Source organism: Rhagoletis pomonella, unplaced genomic scaffold (genome assembly GCF_013731165.1).
Source record: "Rhagoletis pomonella isolate Grant_MI unplaced genomic scaffold, Rhpom_1.0 Rhpom_scaffold_00004, whole genome shotgun sequence".
NCBI lineage: Eukaryota > Metazoa > Arthropoda > Insecta > Diptera > Tephritidae > Rhagoletis > Rhagoletis pomonella.
The window spans coordinates 45,931,110-45,942,871 of NW_023458558.1; the positions used below are offsets into that span (position 1 = coordinate 45,931,110).

Sequence of the window (11,762 nt, forward strand, 5' to 3'; positions counted from 1 at the left end):
GTAAGTAAATACATACCTTTAAACAAACGCCATCGACTAGGCTAATGTCATTAGCCTATAGCATTATCCGGCACTTATATTTGTATATATGTATGTGTTTACTCCAAATAACATAACCTACCTGATGCATTGAAACATTAGGCCTTTAATGCCTGTATTTCTTCATTCATACAAATAGTTTTTCTACGAGTATTTTATTTGTTGCTCATAATTTGTTAGAAAACTCACTTTCGTGCGCAGTGATGCCTGCAAAATCAGCACAATTTATCGCTGCGCATGCGCAGGTATCGCAAACGTTGCATTTGGCACCTGTGCAAACGCAAACACTTCGATGCGCCTAGCGCAGCTAAATGCGGAAACTTCAAATGCATTTCGCGCTTCTTTGATTCTGCTCTTGAAAAGACATAAAACCAGACATGCAATGTCGTCAAAATTTAGTCACGTTTCGTTGTTGCATGACGCGTATGCAAGTCGGAGTTTTTAGTTAAAATTTCTTTAAGTTGATTTTTCGAATTCATTGCTTCGCGCAATGTTGTTACGGAATTCTCGTTTCCTTCTGATTTTTGCATTCATCGAGCTACCGCAGATTCAATGTGCAGTTCTCGCCTACGAAGTTGATCGTAATAATAACAGTTTGAGTGGATTAGTAGAACGACCAACAGGATGGCTGCAGGCAGCTCAGGATATGATCGCCAGTCCGACGGGCCATATAATGACGCAAGTTGCCAAAGAGCTTATCAATCGATCGACGGGCAATAGTCAAGTATGTGTTAAAAAATTTTCAAAAAATCATAATTTTTGGCTTAAATCTTTCGAAGGTGTAAGGGCCTCTCATTTAATCTCGGATTTATAAACAAACAGTTATTTACTTGGTGTGGATTTTTGATCTGTTATTATGTGCCGGATTATTACATAACAAGAAATAAAAGTGCTAAGGCTCTTGGCCTATGGTAAAGGCCGGTCTGCAGCTTTCAAGAAAAACGAAAAATTTATGTAAACTGACGCACAGAAAATCGAAAAAGTTATTCCTCTAACAAAATTTCTTACATCAGTATATTTATTTCTCAAGAAAACTTGCAGCAATTGCAAAGTACTTTTCCTAGCAATAGAAAAAAATTAATGAAATATTTCTTTTGATTTTTCTTGAGAACTGTATACGGGCCTTTAAACTTAAATAAACAAATTGATATTATTCTGTAGTGCAACGAAGAAAATTGAATGTAATAAATTTCTGAAACAAAAAACCATTTTAATTATAAGTACATACGTGCTAAGTCCACTTTTTATGTAAATTGAGATTTTGATGCAGTAAGATAGCATAACTGAAAATACATCATTACCAAAAAAGAAAATTACCGTAATGTCGTTTTTACTTGTTGTTATGCATTGGTACGCAAATGTGCTAAGTCCAAAAAAATCAAAAAAATATATATACACGTCTGTCCGTGTACACGATAACTCGAGATATCTCAACGAAATTTGGTATGTAGGTTGCCCTTTATCCAAGGTAAGTTGGTATTAAAAATGGGCGAATCTGAATGTAACCACGCCCATTTCCGATATAAAGGTATTTTCTAAAGATGCAAAAACTACGATATTTCAGTAAATATTGGATGCAACTTGTTCAAAATTAGTATGTGAAGTAGAATTTTTGTAAAAAATATTATTGTGCAATTTTTGGAAAATGGGCGTGACCGCGCCCACCTATTATGAAATGCTGCATCTCAGTAGCTCATTCACCAAACTCGCTACGAGCCTTATTTAGGGTCTAGCTAAGAAATCCGTAGAAAATCTAATTAAAAAATTAGATTATGATAAATTTTTGGATAATGGGCATGGCGCCGCCCACTTATGACCACAAATTTGTAACTCGGTAACCTATTTATCAATTTCTACCAAACTCTGTGCACTTAATAAACCTGGTACGGAAAAGCAATTCGTTGAAAATTATTCAAATCGGACCAAAATTACATTCGCTTCTCGTATATCTAACGGTAAATTTCAGATCTCTTAATCTCTTAAATAAGACTGCGTGTCGCCGCCCAATTTATGACTACAAGGTGTATTTCGGTAGCCACTTTAGCGATTTCTACTAAACGTGGTTCAATTATTTCATTGAGTTTAACTCAGGATATTATCGAAAACGTTTGAAATCGGGAAAAGCCCCTGCTTACGATAGTATTTGATACCTGCGCCGGGTAGATAAAGTTCGGTTTCGCCCAAACTTTACCTCTTTACTTGCTTTTAATTATTTTCTTTTATAAATGGTACATAAATTTACGACTTAAAATAGTTATTTTTGTTAATAGCAATGAAATAAAACTGTATTAGGTTTTAATTCATTTTAAAACAATAAAATATATTTAAAGTAAACAATTAAATCTTTTAACAATAAAAAATAATGGAAAAAAGGTTGATAGAAAATGTGCTAAGTCCACATTAAAAGAATAAAATCTTAAAGAGAAAATGTGGTAAGTCCTAAAAGAGCCTATAAGTCTGCAACAGCTTTATTTTGAAATTGGTCGATTATTGGTACTAAAACAAGACGAACTAAGGAATAAAACTGCATTTACAGATTAGAAAAATATTGACAACAAAAAAAGTTAGAAGGTTTTTTGTCCCTCCTGAAAAATAAAAAAAATGGACTTAGCACGTTTGCGAACTAAGCCAACGATATGTAGCTCTAGCCCAACAAAAAGTACGATTTAGTCAGAATTTCAAATTTATTTCAAGGTCTATTTCATTAGATCAATTAAATAAATTGAACTCCTTGGTAAACTGTAAGCCTGCTGCAATGCAATCGGATTGAATGCGTTTCTAGAAAGATATCAAGTTGGGACATTCCGAAATTCTATGCACGTAATTTTTCGAGAACAATAATAATATATCGGCACTTATGTATATACGGTGATCATCGGTCCTTTATTTTAAAGGACAGTCCTTTTTTTAACCCCCTGTCCTTTATAATTTTTTTCAAAATAAAGGACGGCTTTTTTCCTTTATTTCTTAAACTGTCCTTTAAATCGGCTCTGAATTTTTCAGAGGTAAATTTTTAAACGCAGAATATGAAAAATAAATATGTCCATTATAAAATATAATGAAAACTTTCGCCAGTTTGTTTCGCACCCCACTTAATTATAATAAGCTGATAAATATTTGATTTAAATTACGATATGGCAAGGTACTTTTATCATACAAGTTGTATGTAAGTATTCCCAAATCATTTTGAAAAAAATGTCCTTTATTTTACGATGATTAATATGGTCATCGTACACTTAAACATATGTTAGTGTTTGGCCGAGCTTCTCCTCCGACTTGTGGCGTGCGACTTGATGTTGACACACAAAGGGGAGGGACCTACACCTACTCCTAACGACGATTGTATTTTTATGAGGAGCTATTTTTCATGACAGAAATACCCTCAGAAGTTTGCCTTTGCCTACCGACTGGCGACCGCTATTAGAGAAACCGTTTTTTCTTGATTTTGGGCTTAACCCAGGCCCTGCGGAATGTTAGCGCACATTGCCAACCACTACAAATTTCGGAAATGACAAAATAAATAAACTCGAGAAATGTACTTTAGTTTTGTTAAACGGATTCTTTTATTTAACCTTATCCTCAGTTTTGCCAGAAAACTAAGAGAGCCACTTCGTGCGAAAATGAAGCTCGTGATAAGGCTGATCCCAGGCGAATTTATACAAAGTGGTAGCGCTAAAGCAAATACAACAGTCCCATGTAATTTGCATTCCGGGTGTTATGTCAAATCTCATTTCGCCCCAAAGAGTATATATGTATGTATTTTGTTTTTGCTTTTGATGGGTGTGCTGTCAAATCAATAAAAGAAAAAACAAAATACATATAAGGCGAAGAAACCAGCTGATCTAACAAAACCACCTTGTATAAATTCGGCTGCTATGGAATTTTGAAATGCGTCGGCAGCTTCCTAACAGGAAACCGACCTTTGCTTAAGGTGTTTGTGTGAGTTTTTTTTTAAATATTTTTCATTAATTCAAAATCGTTTTCAAATACTCTAATCTCTGAATAAATATCCAATTTTACTTTAATGGCGCCTCAAAGTTTATACGAAATAATTTTCTTCATTGCAGGTGCTCAGTCTCAACCTTACTAATTTACTTATAATCATTTTGCTAAAAATACTAATATTTGCCGCTGGCATGTTAGGCGCTAGCCATTGGGGTGCTCATGGATATGGTTATGGACGTTCGAGAAGTTCAGAAGGTAAGACATAAAAATGAATATTTTAGCGTATTCGCTTTATTTATATGTATATACTTCTCCGTAAGTTCAAAATTGCGGGAATTTTTTTTTCGAGATTTTCGAATATCATGACGAAATAAAAAAATAGGTGTCTTCTTTTTTATTGATAAAGAATTTAAAAAATAATATTTCACCCCCAAAAAATATTGAGGTGTATATATTGTAAGGAATACATAATATCGTCTTCATCACTGGCAGAGCAAGTGTTCGTCGCATTCGATTTTCTCTTAGTCTGGTCAGTTTCGACAAAAGTCGTCAGCTGGAATTCCGATTCTTCTTGCGTGTATTACCGGCCACTAGTAAAAATTCGAGCAACCCGACTGAGTTGAGAGTGTTCGACGAGAATAAGGGCGCTGAGCATGTCCGTATCGAGTCTGGATCAGATTTGATGTGCTAGCCCACATATTGGTTCTCGGTCCACCTTCTGTTTACCAGTTCGATAAAGTAGGTTTTTAGCCACTGTTTTCAGTATGAAAGCAGCATAGATTTTTGAGGCTATAAGCCATGTTCCAGTCCTGTTGAACTCATCTGTCTGATGATTAGATGGTATAACAGTGTCTCGTGAAACCCAAATCTCTCTTGTGGTATATTGTAGTTTCCTAGATCTTTATTTCAAGTGATTCACCTTTCCAAAATGATACCCACATACGAACTTCGGCCGATAGTGTGATTGTAACCTGGAATCCTCCTAATTTTTCTCTTATTCGTGAAGGAAACCATGTCTGCCTTTGCAGACTTGCTTTTAGACCGTCAGTCAACAGACGTCTTAAGCATGTGCGGTTTATTAAATTTTGTATTTTTTAGAAAACATCAATTTTGGCTTAAGTGATGGTGAGGATTACCTCATCACTGGATTTTTAGCTGCTCAAGGAATAGGACTGGACGATTGTCTATATGCAGCGGCGTGCGCCAGCCCCAATGTAGCTTACGAATATGCAAAAGCGGCGAAGGCACTAATTGACGGCATCGAAAAGTATGAGGGGTAAGTAGGTTCATGAACTTTTAACATACATACTTAGATTTGTGACAAGCTACTCAAATACTATATTTATATACACTGCCGGCAAAAATTATTGGCTTAGCTGCTTTCTTACAATATATGTAACAATTTTTATTGGAATATTTTTCCACAATTTTTTATAAAAATGTGGTTCATTCCACAACAAAAAACATAAATATATAATTTCTAAACTTTGTGCAAAACTCGCGAAAATTCAGCAGATTTTCATGCAAATTTTAAACTTTTTAATTAGATCTTTTAGAATTTTTTTGTGTATAAAGATTTGTAGCCCAATCAATTTTTTTGTATAAAAGTAGAAGCTCTAAGTAGCTACGAATTACCATTGATGTTTGGAAATTTTTTTCACGCATTCTCTTCTATCCAAAAAAACTTGCGAAAATACTTTGTATGGACAAAATGCAAAACACCTTCAACGAGAAAAATTCTCAAAAATCAATTCGATTTGTGGCTAATTCCGAACTAGCATTTTTTTATACTAGAATTTAATGGGCTTCAAAACTGCATGCTCAGAAAATTCTAAAAAGTCTGAAAAAATGTTGAAATTTTGCATGAAAATTTGCTGAATTTTCGCGAGTTTTCCACAAAGTTCAGAAATTATTTTTTGTTTATGTTTTTTGTTGTATAATTAATCATATTTTTTTTTTTTTAAATTGGCGGGAAAATATTAGATTGAATTGTTGGATATTTTGTAAAAAAGCAGTTGTGCCAATACTTTTTGCCGGCAGTGACCATACATAAAGAAAAAATTTATTGAGAAGATGAAAAAAGGTGGATGGCTTGTAAAATAGACATATATGTATACCTATATATATATATATATTCTAAAACTTGTAGAATCTAGCACCGATATTTTTACATTGTTTTCTTCTTTTATGTTCAGCAATGTTTTTAATAATCCTCGATACAACGATCTGATAATGCTGCTCGAGAAGGCATCCTACGATGGTTTTCGCGGTTCATCCTGCAACCGATCATTGAAATGCGATAGTCTCGTGTGAGAAAATGTCCACAACAACACGCAATTACCTACCGATCAGAATGACATAAAATACATACACTACATCAATTAATTTTAAAATTATTTTATTATTATCGTATTGTAGTCGATAGTAAATTACATAGTAATAAATGAGCAATTTTTTTGATTTGTTAATTTTACTATTATGTTATTATGCTAGCATTGTTCAAAAAAATTATCGCGTGGTAGTTATTTACAGTCTTAATAAGTTGCTTTGCTTCGTTATTACAAAAAAGGTAATATCATAACTATATATTGTACACGCATACACAGGTATGTATGTATGTATGCATATGCGAATGTATTTAAAAAACTCCTTGATAATACATGCAATATTTCTGCAAAAAGTGTTTGGAAAAACTGTGTATAATTCTTTACACGTACATATATATGTTTGTATGTATGTATATCTATATTATGTTTCTGTTATCTTTCTTCTTTTGGCATAACATTAAATAATTTACTTTTTTATTTATAACGTTGAACTAATTTTCCTAGCACTAACTGATATTTATCTCTCGTGGCGTTTTTGATTTATATTTTTTCTTATTTACTATAACTATTTGCATTTTTTTTTTTGCTCACACAAGTTTACTTCTATTGATCCTCGGGCACACCAGTGACCGCCTTCACATACTCTGGATAATGCAGAAAGCCATCCTTATTAGCATCCGCAATTTGCAGGAACTCATCAATAACCTCTAGAATGGGTAAAATCTGCTCTAATGTTAAAATTTCCGATTTCTATCTTGTACTTTATCTACCAATGATATGATTCAATTCCTCGGTGGCATTGTGGAGGAAATTGTCCCGATCCACTTTTTTAAAGTGTTCATCCTGATGTATAGCCGCTTGGAGCATCTCAAGCCCATCCAGAGCGTTGTTATTGTCGCTGTCATGAATCTGTAAAATAATGAACATTTATAGTAACTATACGTAAAGAAAGAGGCACTTATAAACAATCTAAAACGATATCTTTAAAGCGTCCAATTTGGGAAAGTCGCATACCATTGCCGAGTGTTTAGCGGTGCGCACTACACCCGCTAACACCAAGTTTCAATCCCTAGCCTGAGCAATATCTGTAAAAGTGTTTTACTAATACCGGTCGCCCTTTGGCAGGCAATGGCAATTGTGTTTTTCTGCAACAAAGAAACTTCTCAAAATAACGATGCTTATTCTACGGGACTATCGACCTGGACCACAGTAAGGATTATATGTTAAAGCCGTAAGCTGGGTAGTGGTCCTATTGTGGTATCGTAATACTTTTATTAGCACTTTACATACATTTTGTTAATGCTCTTGAGCTATTCAAGTACGATGGCCACGAGTTGATAAGGTGCTTGTGCAGAAAACGGATTATTATATCAGCTACCAATTTTGAAAATTCCGGATTTTTAGTACCGGTTCACGTCCATTTCTTTTATTATGGTTATTTCAAAAATTAAATGTTTTTTTTTTGTTTGTACCAGTTACTATCAGGGACCCCGGACCTGTATACATTTTATGATAAAAGTCGTTAAAAAAAAAAAAATATTTTTGAACTTTTACAGTCTCATTCTTTATCTCAAACGACAAGCCACACAAATTATTTGTCTACTGACTTCATGGTTTCTCCTTGCAATTTTGTAACGCTATGCTTCGTCTTTGTCTCGCTTGACGACGATTACGTTGCACTCATCTCGGTTACATTGAAACCGGCTAGAATGTTGTCGAAAGTCGAAAAATTAACCCTGTTAGTAACCAGAAGACCCGAATTTTTAGTACCGGTTACAAATTTCGTAAAAAGTGCAGTGGTTCCGCCCATTTTTTAATTTAAATAAAAATATACTTTGCATAAATATTTTTCTTTATATACATTCTCTGTTCTTCTCTTCTTTTTTGGCGCTGTAACCGCCTAAACGATTTTGGCCGAGTTCATCTAAGCACGTCGTTTCTCTTTTGTGCCACCTGACGCCAATTGGAAACGACAAGTGAAGCCAAGTCCTTCTCCACTTGATCTTTCCATCGCAGTGGGGGCCTCCCTCTTCCTCTGCTACTACCAGCGGGTTCCGAGTTGAATACTTTCAGAGCTGGAGCGTCGGTGTCCATTCGAATGACATGACCAAGCCAGCGGAGCCGCTGTATTTTAATTCGCTGCACTATGTCCATGTCGTTGTAAAGCTCATACAGCTCATCGTTCCATCGTCTGCGGTACTCGCCGTCGCCAACGCGTAAAGGCCCGTAAATCTTCCGCAAAATCTTTCTCTCGAATACTCCAAGAGCCACTTCATCGGATGTTGTCATTGTCCATGCTTCTGCGCCATATACCAGCACGGGCATGATGAGTGACTTATAGAGCGTGGTTTTCGTACGTCGAGAGAGGACTTTACTCCTGAATTGCCTACTTAGTCCAAAGTAGCACTTGTTAGCGAGAGTGATTCTGCGTTGGATTTCCATGTTGACATTATTATCGGTGTTAATGCTGGTTCCCAAGTAAACGAAATTCTCTACTTTCTCGAAATTGTAACTGTCAACAGTGACGTGGGTGCCAAGGCGCGAATGTGCTGACTGTTTATTTGATGACAGGAGATACTTCGTCTTGTCCTCGTTTACCACCAGACCCATCCGCTTTGCTTCTCTATCCAACTTGGAAAAGGCAGAACAGACTTCGCGGTTTTTGTTACCGATGATGTCGATGTCATCGGCATAAGCCAGCAATTGCACGCTCTTGTAGTAAATTGTTCCCGAGCGGTTAAGTTCTGCAGCTCTTATTATTTTCTCCAACATCAGATTAAAGAAGTCATATGAAAGGGAGTCGCCCTCTCTGAAACCTCGTTTTGTGGCGAACGGCTCGAAGAGGTCTTTCCCAATTCTGACGGAGCTGGTGGTATTGCTTATCGTCATTTTACACAGCCGTATGAGTTTTGAGGAGATGGCTAATTCAGAAATAGCGGCGTATTGGCAACTCCTTTCAGTGATGTCAAAATCGGCTTTAAAGTCGACAAATAGGTGGTGAGTGTCGATCCTTTTCTCGCGGGTCTTTTCCAAGATTTAGCGTTTTGTGAACACCCGGTCTATGATGGATTTGTCAGGTCTAAAGCTACACTGATAAGGCCCAATCAGCTCATTGACGGTGGGCTTCAGTCCTTCACACAATACGCTCGATAAAACCTTATAACCTATGCTTAGAAGGCTGATCCCGCGGTAGTTATTTATATCAATTCAGTAACTAATAATTTAAATATCGTAGTTTGCATTTTTTTTAAATACTGTAATATATAGAAAGTGGGCGTGGTTATTAACCGATTTCAAAATTTTCCAACACTTTTCCTAGTATGTAATACTATGAGAAATACTTTTACCAATGTTATGAAGAGATTCGTTAAATTATTGAAATTGGTAACCGGTACAAAAAAAAGCGACTTCAATTTTGAAAAACCCATAATAATATAAAAGGGCGTAATCATTTTGCTTTTCTAAAAATTGGTAACCGGTATCAAAAACCCGGGTTTTTTGAAATTGGTAGCCGGTAAAAAAAGTCCGATTTATTTTTTGAAATCACCGTCAATTAGTGCTTGCAGTAGTGACGTTTCAATAAATTACGACCACATCCTGCATATTTCTACATTTTTCCATTTGTGCGCCAGTGCTAGTAGCTGCGATGCGGTAATTGCCAATAGATTTTAATTAATTAAAAATATTTCCAGTCAAATTGGCAGTTACAGCCTTTTCTTATTTTGACTAAAATATCTTTCTGAACAGCGGGGTACCTTTTTTATCCTGTTTGGAAATTTGTCCACCTTAAGTGCTATATTGACTCTACTAATTCGCCATTGCGGAAGTAAACTCAGGCATATTATGCTACATACCTCTTGGTATTATGTGTTATTATACGCATACAAACGCGCGTGAGAAGACTCGATTCACTTAAACTCATATGTATGTATGTATGTACCTTGAAATAGTAAAAATTCTTTTCCTCCTCAGACATATCTTCCAAATTCACATTTATGCCCATATCCTTTAGGTCATCATCAATGTGGCTGTAAGTAAGGTATTTACATATATATTTATAAAGTAGTTCTTAAGTACAACTCTTCTTTGGTCCAAAACTCACTGCTCTTCGTGCGTCAAATGCTGATCTACTTTACGTGTTCTTGATGGCTCACTACGTGGATGATGCGGTCCACGTTTAATGGTCAAACAAGGATCCATGGTTTGACTGAATGTAGCAATACATATTATAAAATTTACAAAATTCAACATTTTACACATTTTTACACAATCTTAAGCGCAGCTTGTTAACTTTCGTTGAAATTTTACAATATTTCTTCGTTTATAAAACTATTTATTGATTAGAGGTCGAGTACTTTTATTCTCACTGCAGTGAAAATCTGCAGGCGTGTTTTTCGCTGCCACTAAAATCAATAAAGCATTCACAGCGCAATGAACGGGCGGCAGTGCGCATGTCATGCAAATCTGTTTGACAGTTCTGAAACGCTAATTACACCCACAACAGGAAGGGTGTTGCTTTGTGACAGCCAATGGGCCACAGCTGTTGCATCGTTGTCAATGTGACACTTGCTTATCGCGCAACAGGAATGTTAAGGCTTAAGTGCCAGTATGCTTCCAAACTTTTCGAACTTATTCCATTTTGTTGCTGCAGCAACAAACGTTTGTTATGTCAATCAAATTCCATTTGAAAGCTTTCTACAAAACGCGCAAGAGAATACAAATTCTGACTTTTGGCAAATAATTGTGTACACTTTTTTAAGCGCGTAATCCACTCGTCCTTGCAGCCAAATAAATTCGTATTTCCTGCGTTTTTTTTAGGTCACAAATTGTTGCATTAAATACAAAGTAATTAAAGTACCGCGCAAACATTGATTCTATGCAGAAATGTGTGAACACTACTGTGACGATTTGGATACTTTTAATCCAGAAAAAGAATACCAAAAATTTTTGAAACGTAAACCCATCATACAAACGGCTAAGTTGTATGAGCAGCTGCACACGCGTGAGAAGATCAAGTGCCCTTGTACGTCTGGAAATTGTAATATTCTATGTGTGCAATTTTGTAAATGATGTTTTTTCTTCTTTCAGACAACTTTAAAGGCTATGGCGTTGAGACAGACAAGAACACCATGTATCGCACTTGCAATTCAGAGTATGGTTACTACGCACCGAATGCCTACACAATACCTACGCGCTACTTTCCACTCTCCCAGAAATTCTCCAATGAACTTCAACGTTGCGGCATGTACCGCAATTTCTCACTCAACACTCTAATGGATCGCTCCTATTTCTGAGAAAAGTTGAAAGTTGTATAGCTTTTTGGTTTCTGAAATTCCAAGGATGTGCGTAAGAGGCTTACCTACTTAACACAAGTAGTATGAATAAATCTTTTCATATAAATTAAATAATGTAATAAACTAAACTATCTAACTTATATGTATCAATAAAACA

General features: G+C 35.7%; 3 protein-coding genes across 5 annotated transcripts; 2 read left to right on the forward strand and 1 right to left on the reverse strand.

The window, feature by feature from the left end:
* The first annotated feature begins 529 nt into the window (after nucleotides 1–529).
* LOC118737638 lies at nucleotides 530–6,652 on the forward strand. The gene is made up of 4 exons (XM_036468283.1): nucleotides 530–763; nucleotides 4,107–4,239; nucleotides 5,083–5,260; nucleotides 6,180–6,652. The coding sequence occupies exons 1-4, from the start codon at nucleotides 530–532 to the stop codon at nucleotides 6,295–6,297; spliced, it is 663 nt and encodes a 220-aa protein (XP_036324176.1). The 3' UTR covers nucleotides 6,298–6,652.
* Nucleotides 6,240–10,801, reverse strand: LOC118737639 (multiple coagulation factor deficiency protein 2 homolog). 3 transcript variants are annotated; one of them, XM_036468285.1, is made up of 5 exons: nucleotides 10,414–10,801; nucleotides 10,252–10,339; nucleotides 7,082–7,220; nucleotides 6,903–7,018; nucleotides 6,240–6,325 (listed from the first exon to the last, which is right to left on the reverse strand). In XM_036468285.1, the coding sequence occupies exons 1-4, from the start codon at nucleotides 10,569–10,571 to the stop codon at nucleotides 6,915–6,917; spliced, it is 489 nt and encodes a 162-aa protein (XP_036324178.1). In that variant the 5' UTR covers nucleotides 10,572–10,801; the 3' UTR covers nucleotides 6,240–6,325; nucleotides 6,903–6,914. The 3 variants fall into 3 exon arrangements, with proteins under 3 accessions (XP_036324178.1, XP_036324177.1, XP_036324179.1); XM_036468284.1 differs by lacking the exon at nucleotides 6,240–6,325 and having other exon boundaries at nucleotides 6,479–7,018; nucleotides 10,414–10,794; XM_036468286.1 differs by lacking the exon at nucleotides 6,240–6,325 and having other exon boundaries at nucleotides 6,925–7,034; nucleotides 10,414–10,792.
* Nucleotides 10,802–10,936: 135 nt separating this feature from the next.
* LOC118738497 (UPF0691 protein C9orf116 homolog) lies at nucleotides 10,937–11,762 on the forward strand. Its single transcript, XM_036469434.1, has 2 exons — nucleotides 10,937–11,334; nucleotides 11,400–11,762. Exons 1-2 carry the CDS (start codon nucleotides 11,196–11,198, stop codon nucleotides 11,603–11,605), a joined length of 345 nt encoding a protein of 114 aa, XP_036325327.1. The 5' UTR covers nucleotides 10,937–11,195; the 3' UTR covers nucleotides 11,606–11,762.